The 20,842-nt window shown below is 35.2% G+C and overlaps 1 protein-coding gene across 1 annotated transcript; it reads left to right on the top strand.

Moving 5' to 3' along the window:
- The first annotated feature begins 1,217 nt into the window (after positions 1-1,217).
- LOC100481626 (protein LEG1 homolog) lies at positions 1,218-15,998 on the top strand. Its single transcript, XM_034670779.1, has 6 exons — positions 1,218-1,528; positions 3,426-3,512; positions 4,279-4,463; positions 5,324-5,424; positions 12,283-12,521; positions 15,898-15,998. Exons 1-6 carry the CDS (start codon positions 1,228-1,230, stop codon positions 15,996-15,998), a joined length of 1,014 nt encoding a protein of 337 aa, XP_034526670.1. The 5' UTR covers positions 1,218-1,227.
- The last annotated feature ends 4,844 nt before the right edge of the window (positions 15,999-20,842 follow it).

The raw sequence follows: 20,842 nt of genomic DNA, 5'->3' as shown, positions 1-20,842 counted from the left end.
CATCTGTACATCGCTCCTGAACCCTCTTAGCTTCTCTTCTGACTATAGCCCCTGCTGCAAGGACAGTCCCACGCTGAGCTCCAACCTGCTTCACGCAGGTGCAGTGTGCAGCTTATCTTCAGTATCTGCTTTTATTTTGTGTCTACTGCCCTGGACTTCTGTACCACTGCTGCTACCTGAAGGCACCTGCAAGAACACTTACCCCACAGGTCTGCATAACCAGAATTGCAGGAGAGTCTCTACCCTTTGGGTCACCTTTGATGGGAGGATGATAAGAATGAATGCTTCCCTGGGGCACCTGGGTGACTCAGTTGGTTAAACATCTGACTTTGACTCAGGTCCTGATCTCAGGGTCCTGGAATCCAGCCCTGCCTTGGGCTCCATGGTAAGCAGGGAGTCCTCTTGTCCCTTTCATGCTGCTCTTCCCGCCACTTGTGCTCTTTTTTTCTCTCTCTCTCTCAAATAAATGAATAAAATCTTAAAAAAAAAAAAAAGAACTAACGCTTCTCAATTCCATCTCTCAAGGCCGGTGGTTCTATCGCAGTAGTGTTCCTTCTTAATTCCTAAACATTAAGCGCCCCATATCCTTAGTGGAGGCAAACCGATAGTCTCTCCTTGTATTTACTTTTCTTCCTTTCTTTTTTTTTTTCTTCCTCTTTTACTTTCACTTTATAGCCACAAATCAACTGCCTGCACACAGCCTTTGGCTGTGGAATTTGGATTGACATCTCTGACATACAAGTCTGGACTTACACATGGACTAAAATTTCAAAGAGATCTGATAAAGTCCTAAATATTACTAAAATGTCTTATGAATTCTATCTAAAATTGTTTCGTTAACTATTGTGTGGCTGAAATCCCACTAATTGAGATTAAATTGGATAAAAGGAGCTGTCCTTTAAAATTCAAGTAACTCTGGGAAAGACATACAACTTATTATTATGATTAATATGAGAAGCAGACCAGAAGATAGAGACAAAAAATTACTACTAAAAATTACTAAAAATTCTAGGGACTGATATATAATCAACAATTTTTATTTGGGAGATGATTAACAAGGGAGGCACCCTAATCTCTTTGGTAAGGCATTTGTTTGTCTCCACCTTCCTGCTACCATGGAAGGGAATTTCAAGTGTTGATTGGTCAAGGTGCAGAAAAACAATGTAGCTTCCTCTTCTATTTCCCAGTAACGATCTTGCCATAATCTCAGTCTACAGGCTAAACACCATGGCTTTCAATCTTCCCTGCGCCTGTGTAATAATTGGTTGTATTTTTGCTTCTTTAGTGAAAACATCCAATATCTCAGATGTGTATCCTCCTCTGTGGAAAGAGAGCCCTGGTCAGTTCAGTGACTACAAGATAGAAAATGGAAAGTACATCATTAACTTCTGGAGTTACCGTGATAGACTGGGGACATATAAAATCCTACTGAACAAGACAGCCAAGTATTTTGCAAAATTTTCACTGGAAAATGAACAAAATATTTTATGGGGACTGCCTGTACATCATGGATGGCAATATCATACAGGTAAGAATGTCTCGTTTTCATTACAATGACCCTTCAATTTAAGTGTGAATTAATTAGGAAGCAGTATCCTAATCGAGTTGAACTCCATAATATAACCAGAGAAAACCAAAATAGAATTACAAATTATGAAAGTAGCCCATAAAAGTGTTTCACCAACAGTATGTTAAGTCTCAAAGATGAGATAAGGACTGTAAATACAAGAGTAGCTCAGGAAAGAGAGGAACAACCATGGGCTGAGAATATCATGGGAAGAAAGTAGGGCCCAAGAGTTCGACGGAGACATTGCTAGAATGTAAGTGCTGGAATACAAATTACAAAGATGGCAATGATAGCAGGTTCCTGGAAGAAGACTACCACATTGGCAGAAGAACTGGAATGTGAAAGGGTAGTGGGTGGTAAATTTAAGAAGATCAATCGGGGTCAGTTGGAGAGGTGTCTTTAAAGTCAGATGGGGAAGTTTTTATTGGGCCCTTAAGCAATATGGTTTAGTTCAGTAATAAGCGTCTAATGCTTACAAAACACACGCTTTAAATGCTTCTCGATTGCTTAGCAGAGGTTTTTAAAAAATATATAGTTTTATTTATATACAATAAACAGCACATTTTAAAATGTATTTTTTGGTAAGTTTGATGTATGTCCATAGCCTTGAACTCATCACCACAGATAATGGACATATATATCATTCTAAAAATTTTCTTTTCCCCTTTGTATTCTCCTCTTCAGGAACTTCCCTATTCTAGTCTCTCCCAGGCCTCCCCACTCCTCTAACTTCTCAGGCCCTTCAATCCCCAACTTCACCAGTAACCACTGATCAGCTTTCTATTGCTGCAGATTCAACAGCGTTATCTAGGATTTCCATATAGACAGTTGGGTGCTCTTTTTTTAGTCTGTTTTATTTCAGTTGTCATGATTAGTTTGAGACTCATCTGTCTAGCTGCATATTTCAGTATTCGTTCGTTTTTATCAGTTAACCAAAATTTTAATTAGGATAACGTTTGAATTGGGAAAAGAATACTGGGAGTCTGAGGCTGGATAAGACAGTGACACTGAAGAGAAAAATAGACAAAAAATGGGAACACTGTGGCAAGGACTGGGCAAGACAGAGGCCGGAGTGGCACGTTAAGCACCAAAACAGGGTGAGGGGGAAGCCAGAGAAAAGAGAAAGTTAGCAGGAGTAAAGGGAATAAGCCGATATGAAGGTGGTGGAAACAGGGAGATCGATGGGCATAGAGTCCGAGATTGCTGAAGGGAGCTGCAAGAAGTAATGCAGAAAGTATAAAATACTCAAGTGTGAGAGAAACAGAAAGAGATGTTTTGGAAGTAGGAGATGAGAGAGGATGACAAAAAGAAAAGAGATAAAAATAGAAAAATGTCTAATATTTACGGAAGCACGTGTTCTCTGAGCTGAGCACTTTTTGCGCCCTTCTTCAGTTAACAATCCCGAACCTCTATGAAGTGATTATGGCAAGTCTCTCCAGTACATACATGAGAAAATTAAGGCTTACAGAAGTTATTTATTCAGGATCGAACAGTAGGTAGGTAAGCAATGAAAAAGGATTTGATTTTAAGTCAATAGAGCCTGGATCTTGTTTACTATCCATGAATATTCACTCCTTAATATTGAAAATAAAGAGTAGTTAGTAAATAGAAGACACAGAGACTACAGAGGCTAAAAAAATAGGGCCTATGAGGGAGAATAGAGCATTGTAGGGATGGTAAGGAAAAGGAAAAAATATGAATGGGAGATGGGAAGCAGAAAGTCATGAAGTGAGGGAAAGACAATGATGGGAAGCTGACAAAATTCATTATTCCTGTAAACATTGTATCTAGTTATGTTTTGTAACTACAGCTTAGAAAGGGGCCTCGTAAACCCAACTCTGGATTTCCTCTTTTTTAGGCAGATTAGCGGATCCCACCCAAAGTACAGACTGTGGCCATAAGTCTGGTGATCATCTCTGTATCTCTGTGGACAGTTGGTGGGCTGGTGAGTTCAATTTAACAGTCAAACCTCAAATTGATGACCTTTCCACAAAAAATCAATTCAACCTAGGATCCCAATTAGAGAAACAAAAACCAAAACCGGAATCATTGTTTTTACAAAAAACACCTGTTTGACCCAAATCTGGATTTTTTGAAAATGAGGTTTGAGTTAGATATTTTTTAAATTTACTGATTAGTTTGTCCAATTATTAAAAATATCAATTAAGGAAAATTGGTAACCTCAAAGCTTGATTTAAATACATAAGACAGAAATAACAATTTATCAGATAAAACTTTGTTAACAAGAGAAATATCTAGATTAAATATTAGAATAAGCTACGTCAGATTTCATATTTAAACTAAAAACTTAGAAAAGTATAGAATTCTGCTACTAGTTTTCTTGTTTCAAGTTTTTACTTAAATTCTACTTAGTTAATTGTGTTAATAATTTTTAAATTTTTCACTTATTATGCCTTAGAATTTAATTAGCATTTTTAAATTCCAGTGCAATTATTATCTGTGATTTAAAATAATAAATCTACAAGATGAATCGATTTTGCTTTATGAGAGTAGGGTTTTTAAGAGAAGCATATTCAAGTTGCATATAACACTAAGAGAAATTTCTTATAAAATTTCTGAAGTTCTCAAAATTACCACTTGAGTTTTACCACATTTCTAGATATTTAGACTTACTTTTATGATAGATTCCTTTACTTTGAAAACAACCTCTTTTGTGTGTTAACCATATTAATAACTTTTTGTTTATACAGACCTTAATTATTATCTCTCTGCAATGCCCTTCCTTGCTGCGGTTGATTCTGGCATAATGGGGATATCACCAGACAATGTCACCTTTCTGCCACCATCCAAGGATCAGATGAATTTTTGTTACAATGTTTCTAACTGCCATTTATCATTTCCAGAAGCAATGAAAAAATGGAATGAATTTTACCAGGTGTTTTTTTTAGTGTTTTAATTAATACTCTTCAAGGGTAGGCGGATAATTTTTGAGTAGCACTTAATGTAGATTTTTTTTTATACATTAAGCAATTGTTCCTAAGGAAAAAAGTTGCTAATATGAAAATTTGTGGTGACAACAGTGTTAGTATGAGTGGATTGCTGCATGACATCATGCCTCATTAGCATCCCATTACCAATACTATACCGAGGCCATGCTATCTACTATTCTCATACCGAATAAATTATATACACACATGTGAGCCCAGAGAAATTATGACTTAACAGTGCATGAGGTATCCTAGCTCATCATAATTTCAGGTCAACTGAACAGTAACTGGTACAGAAATACAATTGTAGTGAATTTGATCAGCTTATTTCAACTGTCTTGATAAACAAATCACGTATGAGTTGACTGAATTAGCATTTGACAGAATCTAATACTGATGTCCAAAGTAATGTGTCAGGGGTGAAAGAATACACGACTAAAGGTTGGGTTTCCCTTTAGAGAACTTGTTCATTAAATTGCATATGATTAGTGGAAAGTTCATTGCATGGCAAGAGAAAACCAAATGCATAAAATACTAAAGGTCTGGTTCCGAACAGTGTAAAATCCTGAACATTTCTAAAAATTCGTGGTTTATTCCTTTCATATGGATTCAGTATGACTAGTAATTAAAATGCTTGATATTAAGCTCTTTAGGGAGTGTTTAGTATTGAATCTTTTACACCTTAACTAGAAAAAAATTCTCCCCTCATTTAGTATGTTGAAAAATTATATTTGTAAAGAGAATTGATTTTCAAGAAGAGAGATTGTTAAAATTGCCTAAACATCAGTAACATTTTTGTTTTTGACAGCTCGTGAAGTCACATTCTAGCAGCTTTGATGACCTGTTGGAATCCTTATGGGCTGCACATGTCTCATCTTTGGACGTTGCTCGTAAAAATTTTCAAAATAGGTAAGAATGGATTTAAAGTTATTTTGTTTGGGGTCACCTGGGGTGGTTCAGTTGGTTAAGCATCTGACTCTTGATTTCAGCTCAGGTCATGATCTCAGAGATTGTGAGGTCAAGCTCCATGTTGGGCCCCATGCTGAGCATGGAGCCTGCTTGAGATTCTCTCTCTGTCTCCCTCTGCCCCTCCCCGCCTGCTCACACTCTCTCTCTCTCTCTAAAAATAAAATAAAATACAATAAAATAATTTTGTTTTAATATGGTAACAATCTTTCCAACTTACACTATCTTTTTCACTGAAGTCTTTTTCAATTTACCTATTCACCAATATGTCAAACATGAGGACATATTATGATAAAGAGAAAACTGACAGGAAAATGTTTTACTGGATAAAGCTCAAAACCATGTTATAAGCAGCAGGGGAAAATATGAAGAACAGTACCTTTGTACCACAAAGGAACAATAAAACAAAATGAATTCAGAAGTACAAGAAGATTTTTTTAAGGCCGTTTTAACACAAACTGGTGTCTATAAACAAAAAGGATGTGATGGCAAATAATTATAGGATCTCTGCATCACTTTGATGGGAAAAAAATAGCTCGGTTAACACATATTTGGAGGGGAGTATCCAAGAAGCATCTTGGTTACCATGCCAGATAGCTAAAATGTCAGAACTCTGCCCATTTTATAACAATGAGATTGAATAAGACAGCATGACTTGGTATGGAAGTGAATGACACTGTATTGGGGGCAGTATCTGCAACCCAGGGTGAGACATCTGTAGAAGGAACTAAAGAATGGGTGACTGGTTTAAAGCGCACATAAAAATACAGGCACTCATGTTTGAGGTCTTCTTGTTGACCAAGTACTGTTATCTTTCCCACTGACCACAAATCCCATGAAGATAAACAAATCACAGAGTCAGGAAACTTATATTGCTTTGTATATTTTATTTCTTAACAGTGCTTCAGAGGTTGATTTTTATATTGGTCAACAGAAGAGTTCATCCTCTTGACATGTCTGTGAGATGAATTAGGACTGTAGCCATCATAATATCTTTTTGCTGTGACTTAGCTGCTTGATTCTGATCACTGCCACGGAGAGGTGAGATCATCAGCCAACGAAGGAAACAGGAGCTGTCAACATCAGTTGGAATTGAGATCAAGTCATTATAATTTATAGAAAGTAGTTTATAAAATATTATTTTTTGTAGACTTTCCCAACGACACACAAAACTAAATTCCTCTGGAAAATAGCATTTTCCTAGCAACTCTCAAAGGATGATGAGATCAGTCCTCGATATGTGAAATAAAACAACAAAGCTGAATTTATTGCAAATCTAGGAAGGGAAAGTTACATTGTCATGCACAGTATCAAGGAGCAGACCACTCTTCTCACCTTGAGATGGATTACTAGGATATGCAGAGTTCAGAGACTGGTAGATTTTTAGGCATATAAATGGGTTGAGTCATCAGTACAAGAGGGCTACTCAGGTGCGACAGTTGTCACCTGGCATTAGAGGCATATTTATGCAGGGAGTCCATTCCTGAATGGCTGACTTTCAGAAATGAGGGCATGTGACTTATTGGATGCTTGCAAAAACCTGGTCACTGAAGCAAGTTTTTGTTGATAGACTGAAGTCAGTCTAAAAATAGTTTGGTGGCTACTTGTTACTATGTCTACAGAGAATTTGTCTTTTTCTCGGACCCACAAACATGAATAGAACTGAGGGCATACCCAGGCAAGAGCTGAGAGGACCCCAATGTCTCACCTCTGGATACCTTGAGGCCCTGAACAAATAGGAAGTAAAGCCTTAGGCAGAGTTGTACCTTAGCATTGAAGGTATACTCCAACACATACACAGAGCTCCTTGGCAAAGGGTGGAAGACTTATTGGTTCAAGGAATTTAAGAAAATCTTTAACTAATCATTAGCTGACCATTAAGCTTCTGAACAGGGCCTTCAGCGATGACTCACTACAGAGAACACAGAATGAATAACAGAATTTGTCCAGGCAAATCAACAAACAAATAATGACAAGAAAACCAAGCAACAACAAACCGTGGTGAGCACAGAAATCTGAATTTTAGAGTTTCCACTTTATAGTGCCTGAACTATCTAATGTTAAAGAGAGAGAGAGAGAGATGTGCAAAGAATGGGGAAAGTAGTGCATGCATGCACCCCCCCCCACACACACCACATACACACACTTACACAGAGATAATCAGTCATTAGGAATTGTTCCTCTGAGTTCAGATGATGGACAAAATTTTTGAATCACTTATTAAGAGCATGCTTAAAGAATAAAACAAACTGTGTCTAAAGAATTTAAGGAAAGTATGAATTGACAACAATGTTTTACTAAGTAGAGATTATGAATAAAGAGATAGAATTCATGGAAAAAAAATTCTGCAGTTGAAAATTACAATAGCAAAAATGAATAATTTACTTGAGGGATACAAAAGCAGACTTAAGCTGACAGGAGAAAGAATCCATTAACTTGAATATAGGTGAATTGAGATTACCCACTGTGAGGAACAAAAAGAAAAAAAAAAAAAGATGAAGAAAGATGAACAGAGTTTCATAGACCTGCAGGAGAGTGGGAATGGAACTATATTGCAGAACAATTTATGTAAATGGTTAGAATAAGTTACTATTAACATGAACTACATTGTTTTAAGATTGATAGTAATTGTAATCTCATCAGCGAAGAGGAAGAGCTAAGAAATTAAAATGTAGATAGATTAGAGAGAGGTGATAGAAAAAAGCACAGGGAATAAACATTTATATTAGAAAATATCCATTTAGCACAAAAGAAAGCAGTAATGGAGAAAAAGAGGACAAAGACGTAAGACATAAGACCAGATAGCAAACTGACAATATTAGTCTGATAGCAAAACCAAAGATACTACACAAAAATTATGTTCCAGCATTTCTTGCGAATATAGACACAAAAATCCTCAATGTAATGCCAGTAAACAGAATCTAGCCGCATATAAAAAGAATCATAAACCATGACCACATGGGACTTATTCTAAGAATAAAAAGTTGGTTTAGTGTCTGATAATCAATCAATATAATACACCATTTTAATAGAAGAAGGGACAAAAATCACAAAATCATCACAGTGGACATAGAAAAAGCATTTGATAACTCTTTTACGATAAAAACATTAAAACAAACCCTAGGAATAGAAGAAAAGTTTCTCATCTTGTTAAAGGGCATTTAGAAAAACCTACAGTGAACATCATATGGTGAAAGACTGAATGCTTTTCCCTTAAAATGAAAAACAAAACAAAGTTGCCCATTCTTACCACATCTATTCAAGATTGCAGGGACTTCAGTCGAACTGGAGGTTTGAGCCAGGGAAATTAGGCAGTAAAAAGAAATGAAAATAATGTAGATAGAAAGAGAAGAAATAATACTTTCTCTCTAAGAAATCCAATAAAATATTATAATTAATATATGAGTTCTTCAACCTCACAGGATACAAGGTACAAAATACAAGGATACAACATACAAAATTAATTTTCTTTCTATGTAATAGTAGTAAAAACATCCTAAAATGAAACTAAGAAAACAGATACATTTACAACAGTATCAAGAAAAATGAAATATATAGGAATAAGGTTAGCAAAAGAACTGTAAAACTTGGATACACTGAAAAACAGAAGATATTTTTGAAAGAAGTGAAAGAACTGTTTAAAAGAAAATCTTCTTGTGTTCATGGATTGGAAGACTTAATATTGTTTAAATGGCAACACTCCCTAAATTTACTTACGTATTCAATGCAATCTCTGTTAATCTCTTACTACAAAAGTATAGTAATCAAGACAGAGTGTTGATACATGATAGATATATGGATCAATAGAATAGAATTGGGGTCCAGAAACAAAAGCTGATTTTCAACAAGGGTGTAAGACAACTTGATGGGTAGAGTATAGTTTTTTCAACAAATGGTGCTGGGGGAACTGGCAATCCACATGCAATGAATGAAGTTTGTCTCCTAAAATAACAAAATTAACTCAAAATGCATTATAGACCTACACGTATAGACCTAAAACTATAGAACTCAGACTGAAGCCTTTGGCCTTTGGGTTAGGCATTTTCTTCTAAGATGAGACACCAAAAGCACATGGGACAAAAGAAAAAAAATAGATAAACGTATCTCATGAAAGCTAAATAGTTTTGTTGCTGCAAATGATACCATCAAGAAAGTGAAAGACAGTATGCAGAATGGGAAAAAATATTTGCAAATCATATATCTCTAAGAGTTTTGCATCTGAAATACATTTTAAAGCTTTCACAATTCAATTTAAAAAGACAAATAACCCAATTTTAAAAAATGGAAAAGTGATTTGAGGAGGTATTTCTCCGAAGAAGATATACGAATGGCCAATAAGTACACAAAGAGTTGCTAAAAATCATTAGCCATTAGGGAAAGAAAAATCAAAACCATAAGATACCACTTTACAAGCACTAGAATAGCTAAAATCTAAAAGACAAACAGTAACAAGTGTTGGAGAGTGTGTAGAGTATTTGGAACGCTCATGTATTGCTTGTGGGTATGGAAAATGGTGCATCCACTTTGGAAAAGAGTTTAACAATCCCTCAAAATGTTAACTGAGTGCTATTATATGACTCAGCAATTCCACCTAGGCAAATATTGGAGAGAACTGAAAACTTATGCCTGCATTTATGTGCTATTGGCTCTCCTACAATCTACACATTGTCTAGTTGTGCTGTTATTAAAATTATGTGACCCTTACTGAATATCCTTATGTATTCATGTTTTCTCCCTCTTAAATTTGAGAGTTGGCTGTGATTTGATAAGAGCATGGAGAGCCAACCATTCTTTCTATAATCAAAGACAGGTTAGTTATTTCATCCTCTATACTCCCATAGCTCTATATGAACCATGTGTATACAGGTACGTTTCTTTCACAGATGTTAACCAGGGGATATGCTCCAGTTACTTTCTGAATCCATAATGCCTAGACCCTGATGTATGTATTACTTTGAGTAAATCCAAGGGGAATGTAACAAACCATAAAACTTCCATAATAAGCCTTGAAGGACATAGGGCAAGATGAGAAAGAAATAGCATGTAAAATTGTTCAGAAGGAACAAGCATGGCTCAAAATAGCAAGTTGCTTACATGGTTAGAAGATTGCTAGAACAGGTGATACAGATTATATATATATATATATGGCACCCCTGCAGAGAATAATTTTTATATATGTATAAATTATTATATATATAAATAATACATGTATGTATATGTACATATACACATACACATACAAACAAACGCCTGGGTGGCTCAGTCGGTTAAGTGTCTGACTCTTGTTTTAAGCTGAGGTCACGATCTCAGCCTGGTGAGATCAAGGTCCAATTGGGCTCCATGCTGGGTGAGGATCCTGCTTAAGATTCTTTCTCTCCCTCTCCCTCTGTCCCTCCCCCACCCTACAGGTGCTCTCTCTCTCTTTCTCTAAATAAAATAAATGAATAAATAAATAGATAAAATTATTCACTAAAAATTTAAAATTAAAATTTCTTTCTCAATAAGAAGAGAAAGCAGGAACATAAATTGTTATAACTACCATGGAAAACAGTGTAGAGATTCCTCAAAAAATTAAAAATAGAACTACCATATGATCCAGCAATTCCATAACTAGGTATTTTTCTGAAGAAAATGAAAACATGAATCTGAAAAGATATAATTGTTTGCTGTGGTATTATTCACAATAGCTAGAACATGGAAACAATCTAAGTATCCATCACTGCATGAAAGGATAAAAAATATGTAATATCATCATTTATATTATAATGGTATCATACCTTATAATGGCATATATATATGCTATATCTATCTATATATCTATATCTATCTATCTATCTATATAGCGAGCGAGAGAGAGAGAGGTACTGGGTGAAATGGGCAAAGGGGGTCAAAACGTATTAATTTCCAGTTATGCATAGTTCATGGGGCTGTAATGTATAGCATAGTCATTATAGTTAATAATACTGTGCTGCATATTTGAAAGCTGCTAGAAGAGTGAATATAATCTCATCACAAGAAAAAAATTTTGTGACCATGTTTGATAACAAATGTTAACTAGACCTGTGGGGATCATTTCACAATATACACAAATACATTGTACACCTGAAAAAAAGAAAGAAAAGTTAGCTTTCTAGTATATATCACCAGAAAAAAAACCAATCTCCTTAAAAAGCAAGAAAAATTCTATTACTTATTTTTTAGTGGTTGCCTGAAGTGAAAATTATTTGTTCTTTAAGAGATATCTAAATTCAGCAGAAATTTTGCCAATTTTCTTTGACTTTTATCTTTACATTGATTGATTGATTGATTGATTGATTTAAGAGAAAATGGGGGGAGGGGCAGAGAGAGAGGGAAAAGGAGAATCCCAAGCAGACTGCCCGCTGAGTGTGGAGTCTGAAGCAGGGCTCAATCCCACAACCCTGACACCATGACCTGAGTTGAAATCAAGAGTTGGAGGCTCAACTGACTGAGCCACCCAGGTGCCCCACATTTACACTGTAAAATAATGAGACTTGGTCACATTTCAGAGTTTATGTAAGTAATGTAAATGCTTTATGAAAAGGGAAAAATGTGATTAAAAACACCTATGTTCTGAGATGGTAATTTCCAAATTTAAAATTCTAATAACATCTCTTCAAATTTTCAAATCCAGGTGCCAAAATAAACACCAAGTTTCTATAATCTATATTCTAAAAAGTAGAGTAATGTCATTTTGAACAAATTATCTGTTTTGAAAATTGAGGTGGCAAAATTCTGAGTAAACTAATTCAAAATGCATACTTTCCCCCACTTGTCCATTAGATTAAAATATTATTCTAAACAAGAAGCTGATTTTGCAAGAAGCTGGGCTTTATTTGTGGATTATTTAGCTCCACCACGCTTTCCTACAACCTTAATCAGAACATATGAGTTCCAGAAGGAGCTTCCAAGACGCATGCTTGTTAGTGGAGATAAAGCCCCCTTCATCAGTGATTTTAGTGGCTTTCAGAACACAGTCCTGTTTGCTCTAAATCTTCTCCACAAAGTGCATAAGTATACAGGTAAGAGACACGGAGACCTTTTTTTTTTTTTGTAAATTCTATATGTTGTGTTGATTTCATACATAATGAAATGAAATACCATTAGAATCATAAATCATTACAACAGACTGTCTAAAGAAGAAAATGCTGACTTCCTGAAATATCTGTTTCAAAGTTTTAGCAATAATCTTTGTGGGTTTATGATTGGCTTCATTTAAGAGCACATATTACAGGCCCTTCCTTATTTAGCATGTCCTCTCCTCTGGGACCCTTGCACAAAGCAGATCAATATCACCACATGTTAATTCAACAAGGAGACAATGGAAATCTCTATTTCTTTCTTGGACAGATTTTGCTGTTTTATTTTATTTTGTTTTTAAATGAAAAATATACTAAACAAATAATGACACTTGCCATGACTAACAGAACCATGAAATAAATTGTGCTTTATGAAATTTCCTCATCCTCATCATCTATGATTGTATACATAAGAAAAAAATGTGACCGCTCCCAAATTCTGATTTTGAAGGAGGTCTATTTGTTCAAAATTTCAAAATCCTAGGTTTACTAATAGTGGAAAACATAGGAAAAATTACATAATGGTAAATTTGAAAATTACTATGCCGTTCTATTTCCAAGATACCATTTATCCTTGTTCTACTGAGGAAAAAAAAATTGTGTGTGTGCGTATGCATGTGTGTTAAATTCATATTTCCTGAATTAGAATTCAGAAATAAGATATGAGTCAAAGTAAAAGTGAATGCATTATATTTTAATGTTAAACTTTAAATGTAAAACAGCGTAACTCTCGCTGTTTTAATAAACAAACCTTCAAATTGTAATGGCAAAACTCAAAGGATTCTATACCTGGCTCACATGATGTAGGATATTAACTCAACTGGTAAGAGGCTTTCTTCCATGGTAAATCAGAGACCTAGGATCTTTCCATCTTTGTCTCCATCCTCCTTCACAACTTCACTACTGTGTCCTCCCTATGAGGTAATTCAAAGGAATTCACTTAAGGGGACCCCTCTTCGAAAAGCCTAAGCTACAAGTGACAAACTTAACTGTGTCTCACATACCTTGTTAAGAATAGTCATACAGCCCAACTAGATGGTGCATAGGAGGGACTCGGGAAAGTTAATCCTTGCCTGAGCCCCACTGTTAGGAGAATCTTAAAATGTATTGATTGGCAGTCATCTTTGCCACATTGTCAGATATAGAGTGTACAATCTAGGCTCAGATGATACGAGCAAACTCTACTGGCCTGGTATGTAGAGTGAGGTCCTGAATGGATGGTTACAATTAACTACATTTTAAAGATTGTACACAACAGATTTCTAGATTTTTGTAAATTCCAGTTTTACTAAAATTAGCTTTGGATTTGTTAAAGAGTCTTGAATTGACTCTGTAGGCTGCAATAAAAAGGAAAAAAGACAAGTTGGAATGTAGTTAAGGTGGTTTACCTTGTTTCCTATCTCCCTCCACTAATTGCATGCACTCACTGAGACTCAGAATTCAGAAACACTGCTTCAAGCCTTGGCAGATATTTTTAATTAATTCAAGTATAGAAAAAATAGGATACCATTAGTAAAGATAGTTCTACAATTGAGCATGTCTGATTTATAGTCAGGAAACATATATTGAACAAACTTTTTAGTATAACATTTGGCTACGTTTTGACATCAGAAAATTTCCGCTTTCGCTTTACCCTGGAAACTGGACTGCATTTCCTTATTTTTTAGCCATTGTGTCCTGATATTTTTAAGACTTCGAGTCTCCATATTAAAAAAAATATTTATTTACCACAACCAGACTTGGGAAAAGCCACGCGGGGAAAGTTTAGTCTGCAGAACAGACCGCTGGAACGGGTACTCGGCCTCGCAGCTGGTGTGGGATAATAGAGGGAAATGAGTGATTCCTGACTCTGGAGACTTTTGACATGGAAGCTCCAACCACTTGTCAGCCACCAATTAGGGACCCCCACGGAGAGGAATTGGGGGTGAGCCAAGAGTCCAGGGATATTAATGTAAACAGCTGCACATGAAAAAAAAACAATGGGAAACAAACATGTTTTTCCTAACAGAGAATCAAATAGAAAAAGGGCAGTAGCTCCAGGCTCATGACTTCTGTATATTTCTTTTTTTACTCATTAACTTATCAATCCATTCTGATGCATTTGTCCTAATGAAAATTCATATCATTCCTAAACCCTTTTTCTCCATTTCTTAATAATATTTCATGTTTTGGCTATAATTTCACTTATACTTATTTTAACAATATGTTCAAAATATGCCTGTTGTTAAAAATTAAAACACTGCAGAGTTATTCAATGCATATAAAATTTACCCTCTCTCCATCATCTTTTAACTTCCATATCTTAATTCCTTGCCTGGTATTTTTTTTTTTAAGTTTTAGGCCTATTCCTACAAAAAAAAATTTATATGAACTAATGAATGAATTTAAAATAAAGAAATAATTTGATTAAAATCTGTGTTATTTGCATTAAAAAGATTATATATACGGCACGCTCTGTGCTATAAATTTTTCAGTAGCCGTATATACTTGAGATATTAGCAAGTCAGCAAATATTGACACACATTATTCCCTAAATAATATATAACGTTCCATTGAATGGATTGATAGTCTTTTTGGTTTTAGGTAGTGCAAAAGTGGAATTCACTGTGTACTTTTATTAGCTTAATTTGTTGGAATAGTGGCAGATTATATTACTAGGAATGAATTCATAGATCAGGTATTGCCAAATGGCAAATAAACAGTGTGCTATGGATTACATTCTTGTCAAAACCAGAATAAAAACAAAACACAAATTATATAGTAAAGTTCATATTTCTGCATAGACACCAAAAATGAATATTAGCAAACTTTCTAATTTTCAAGAGTCTGATATGTGAAAAATGGCACTTCATTTTTTATGGGCTTTCATTGCTTCAATCACCGCTGTATCCATTATTTTCTTTAGTTACTTATGCATAAGTTGAATAGGAAGGCAAAATTTAAAAGACATAATTTTAAAGAGCAAAATATTGGGGCACCTGGGTGGCGCAGTCGTTAAGCGTCTGCCTTCGGCTCAGGGCATGATCCCGGTGCTCTGGGATTGAGCTCCACATCAGGCTCCTCCGCTGGGAGCCTGCTTCTTCCTCTCCCACTCCCCCTGCTTGTGTTCCTTCTCTCACTGGCTGTCTCTCTCTGTTAAATAAATAAATAAAATCTTTAAAAAAAATAAAGAGAAAAATATTGTTTTATTAAAGAATGTATATGAAAACATGCTAATTTCATACTAATTATATTGAATTTTATTTTAGATAATTTCAACATTTGGGATCAAAATTAAACTTTTACCTAAAGCTCTTACATATCTTTACTATTTTTCTAGGAACACTATCTTTAATTTTATGGAAAGCTTTAATGAAGTCAACAGTTGCAAGGAAACTGTTTCTAGAGATTTTGGAATTCATTCTTCACTCTTTTAATTAAATGCTCCTGGAAATCTGTATAAAATAAAAATCCACAATGGTAATTTCTCAAAGAACAGTATTCTCAAAAATTAGTCCTTGCGTGTTTGCATAATTCTGTCATTGTCTATCCCTGTATTTTAAAGTTTGAATTAATATATTGCCATTAATTTGCTTAATTAATGATTAGTGAATAAGTATCAATAATTAAAATGTTTACTGTTTAATGTAGATTTAGTTGAATAACTGACAGATGCTGATAAATTAATAAAGGTCATCAAACCTGATTTGAATTTTGGATATTTTTCTATCTAAATTAGTTTTATGAAATTTGGGGGAATAGATTTTCATGGTCAATGGTCAAGAGGCAGAAGATGTTAAATAAAATTTGGATGATGGCTTCAGATTTCTAAAACATTTAAAAATGGACTATTAGTTTAGGATGTATTACCTGATCCGTCACTATCTTGGGAGGTTGTTAGTGTTCTCAAAGTTAGAAAAATGATGTTCCTAACATCTCTTCTCCTTCTTCTCCTTCCTCTTCTTTTTTAGTTCATACTTATTATGGGGTACTTTCGGGTCGCAGAGGGTAAATTTCTCACCTGGTTTTTTTTTCCCCCAAATATGTCTCCTTTAAGAGGAGACAATGTGCACTGACAGGAAGGTGGCTTCCCTCCTGCTTGTCCTCTTGGTGACTTTCCTTCCATAGCTTTTATGCAGCTTGTGACAGGTTTTACATAGGCCCCAACCACAGGCAAAATGTATGCACTAACAAACTATTTGGAAAAATAAAATGAATACATTGAGGTGAAATGTAGGTAGTATGGTAGAATAACACGGCACTGATATCAGAAAGACTTGAGTTTAGGGGCGCCTGCCTTCGGCTCAGGGCGTGATCCCGGCGTTATGGGATCGAGCCCCACTTCAGGCTCCTCTGCTATGAGCCTGCTTCTTCCTCTCCCACTCCCCCTTTTGTGTTCCCTCTCTTGCTGGCTGTCTCTATCTCTGTCAAATAAATAAATAAATAAATCTTTAAAAAAAAAAAAAAGAAAGAAAGACTTGAGTTTACATCTAAACTCAGACATTTTCCAACCGATGTCAACTGGTTAATCCTAAGGAATTTATCAAATTCTCCTGTACCTCAATATACTTCTTGAAAAAATGAAAATTATGGGAAAGAAATGAAAATGAGTGAAGAGTCCACAAGATTTTGGTTATAAAAATTGGCTAGTTTGGGGCACTGGGGTGGCTCAGTCGGTTAAGTGTCTGCCTTTGGCTCAGGTCATGATCTCTGGGTCCTAGGATCAGGCTACAGCTCTGTCTTGATCGTATTCATTTGCTAATAACTTTTAACCATTTGTATTAGTTCCCTTTTGCTATTTTAACAAATTGCCATAAACTTGGAGGCTTCAAAATAACACAGATTTATTATATTATGTTCTGGAGATCACAAGTCAAAAAGGGATTTCACTATACACAAAAATCAAGGTGTTGATAGACCCTAGTTTTTTCTGGAGGCACCAGGGAAGAATTAATTCTCTTGGCTCCTGCAGCTTCTGGAGGCTGCCCTCATTTGTCAGCTCTTGGCCTCTTCCTTCATCTTCAAAGCTAGTAGTGCAGTATCTTCAAATCTCTCTTTGATTCTGACCTTCCTGGCTCCCTTCTTTAACTTATAAGGACCATCAGGATTATAATGAGCTCTCCCAAATTATCCAAGATAACTTCCCATCTCAAGATCCTAATTTAATCACATCTGCAAAATCCCTTTTGCCATCTAAATTAACATCTTCGTGTGTCCAGGAACTCACACACGGACATCTTTTGGGGACCATTCTTTTAATACCACATTGTTCATGATATTATCACTGTACTGTATGGATTCAAAGAGGGTTGCAGAAGGGAGGGGAGTGGGGGGATGATGAGGTAACTGGGTGATGAGTATTAAGGAGGACACATGTTGGGTTGAGCACCAGGTCTTATATGCAACTAATGAATCGTTGAACACTACAACAAAAACCTATGATGTACTGTATGCTGGCTAGCTGACATAATAAGAAAAGCAAAGATAGATGTAAGAAAATGGCACATTAATAGTTGCAGAGCAATAAACACACAATAAATTTCTGAGTATATCATTACAAAGTTAATAGGTGTGTTTTCTATTGATGGCTGTAATACAGCAGGAATTTATTCTATATCAGAAATGATGGTTGGCAGTATCTTAATCAGTAACAATATTACTAATTAAAAATTAGAGTAATTTAATTTCATGAAGTGAAATTGCAAAAAAAAAATCAACCAAAAAAGGAGAAAGATTTACATTAATAGTACATGAATACTGCATGGAGATAGTGGGATGGAAGAACAAATCGTTTTCATTGGCTATTAGAACAAGAGCTAAAAATCATCACAAACCTAATAAAGTAGTCTTTATATTTCTTGAGCATTATGAGAACTCACTTCCTTTTCCGTGTGTTATATTTATTCTTCCCTTGCTATACACTGACTGCTTCCCTTTCTCCATCTGTACACGACTTATTATTTCTGCCTAAAGTTCTAGAGTCTACATCAGTTTACAAGTTACAGCTGTGAGCCCATATTCTTGTCAATGTACAGATAGATTTCATCTGGTGGAATGTACCCCCTGACTGGTTTCCCTGTTAGTTACTCACACTAGCTCCAATGAGCTGCGAACAAAGGCTAATACAGTCACAGAGTAAAATTATGATCCATTTTATGTAGAGAGTGAGTGGGTTGTTTTTGCAAAGGAGCATATGCACTCGACAGTTATATACAAACTATCCACAGATGGCCACCCACACCTGAGGTTCAGATCAAATAATGAAAATTTTGCAGGAGATATATACAGGAAATATTTTGAAGACATATCTATATCTATATATCTTCTAAAAATCTATGAAAGATGACTCCAAAAATGCATTTTTTGTGGCTTCATATTTGCATTATTGCTTTGAGAAAATCCAACTTTTAGGTAGAAAATTTTAGACTGGAATTTTTGCCATATTAATCTCCTGATTATCTTATTTTCTTATATTACCTTTATTTGTATCTTATATTTACACTTTATATAATTGGGTCTTGATTTTTCTATCCTAACAATTGTCTTTAACTTTTATGATGAGGCCATTGGTTACTGTAAATTAGTTACTATAATTTAAATGTTTAGATTGAATCTACTCGTAGGTAAGAAGTATGTCCCTTTGTTATCATATTTGCCTCTTTTTACTTTTTTTTGCAGTGAGTATTTTTTTTATTATTTCATTTTATCTCTACTACTTGCTTATTGTTATTCATGCAACTGTAGAAATACAAATTATTTAAAACTAAAAATCTGCAGTGCTTAGGATGGTAGCATACAACTGCAATTAGTCTGCCATCAGCTATTGTGCCACTTCATGTGCAGTGCTAGAATCTTCCCATTTCATCCTCTTCTTTGCACTATTGTCATAAATTTCACTTACATATGGGATAAACAAATTGCCATAATTTTTCTTTAAATGGCAATTGTTTTTCAGAGAAATTACTATTATGTACACACATTTTATATTTGCTTTGCTTTTTATCATATCTAACAGCATTCTTTTTTTTTTTTTTCACTTTCTCTCTAGTATTAAATTCCTTCTGTCTGAAGAGCTTCCTTTACTATCTTCTGTAATGCAGTACCACAGGCAATGGCTTCCATTTTGTTGTTGGTAGTGGTAATGGTAATAGAAGGTAAGAGCTATTTCATTTGTTTCACTGAAAATGTCTTTATTTCTCAGTCAGTTTTTAGTGCATAGATTTCACATTATAGTCTAGTGACTTGTACAGTTTCTGATGGGATGTCTGTTGGAATCCTTACATTTATTCTTCTCTATATAACTTGCTGCCTCTCTTTATCTGACAGCCTTCACTATGTTCTCTTTATCTTTGGGTCCCATCAGTTTGAGTAAGATGTGTCCAAGTGTGTTTGGGGAGTGGATATTAATTAATTAATATTAATTCTGCTTGGTATTCTCTGAGATTTTTAGCTCTAGGGAATTGATATTTTTCATTATTTTTGAAAAAATTTCCATAAATATCTCTTCAAATATTACCACAGCATTTTTTCTCGTTCCTCCTTCTGAAATTCCAAGTACACCAATGATAGATTGCTTAATCACAAAACTCCTTTATTCTCTGTTCTGGCTTTCTACTCTTTTTCTCTTTAGTTTCATTATGATTAGTATCTATTGACTTATCTTGGAGTTTACTAACTTTTCCTCAGCTATGTGGATTCTACTGATGAGCCCATTAAAGGCATTTTTCATCTCTATTACCGTGTGATTTTAAATTCCTAATATTTCCCTTTACCTCTTTCTCGTGGTTTTAATCCCTTTTCTAAAATTACCCATTTATTTGAGCAACTATCTTTTCCACTAAAACCTTTAATATCTTAATCATGGTTTAAATTCCCTGCCAGATAGTTTCAACATCTGAGTCCTAAATGACTGGTTCTGCTGATTTCTGTGCCTCTCACTTCTTTTGTGTGACTCATAATTTTTGCCGTAAAGCCCAACACATGTGCAAGACCAGAGAAACCAGAGTAAAGAGTGTTTATGTTCAGAAGTGGGGAAGGAGGAGGTGAGCAAATCTCCCCAAGGTTTGAGCTGGTTTGTTTTGCTGTCGTATCATTCCTCTCAGTGCGTCACTCTAATCTTCTCTTATGGTTAGGGTATAACAGGATTGCTGGAGAATTCTTCTCAATGATTCTCTTCTACCCTTGGCTTTAGGTTTTGTTCTACATTAGCCTGTGCCACAATGAGGGTCTCTCTATGCTTTTTCTCTTCCTCGACTGTTAGAAGTTTGTTATTATTTGATGCTTGC

Source organism: Ailuropoda melanoleuca, chromosome 10 (assembly GCF_002007445.2).
Source record: "Ailuropoda melanoleuca isolate Jingjing chromosome 10, ASM200744v2, whole genome shotgun sequence".
NCBI lineage: Eukaryota > Metazoa > Chordata > Mammalia > Carnivora > Ursidae > Ailuropoda > Ailuropoda melanoleuca.
Note: the sequence above shows the minus strand (reverse complement) of the source record. Positions and strands in the feature narration are given on the sequence as shown.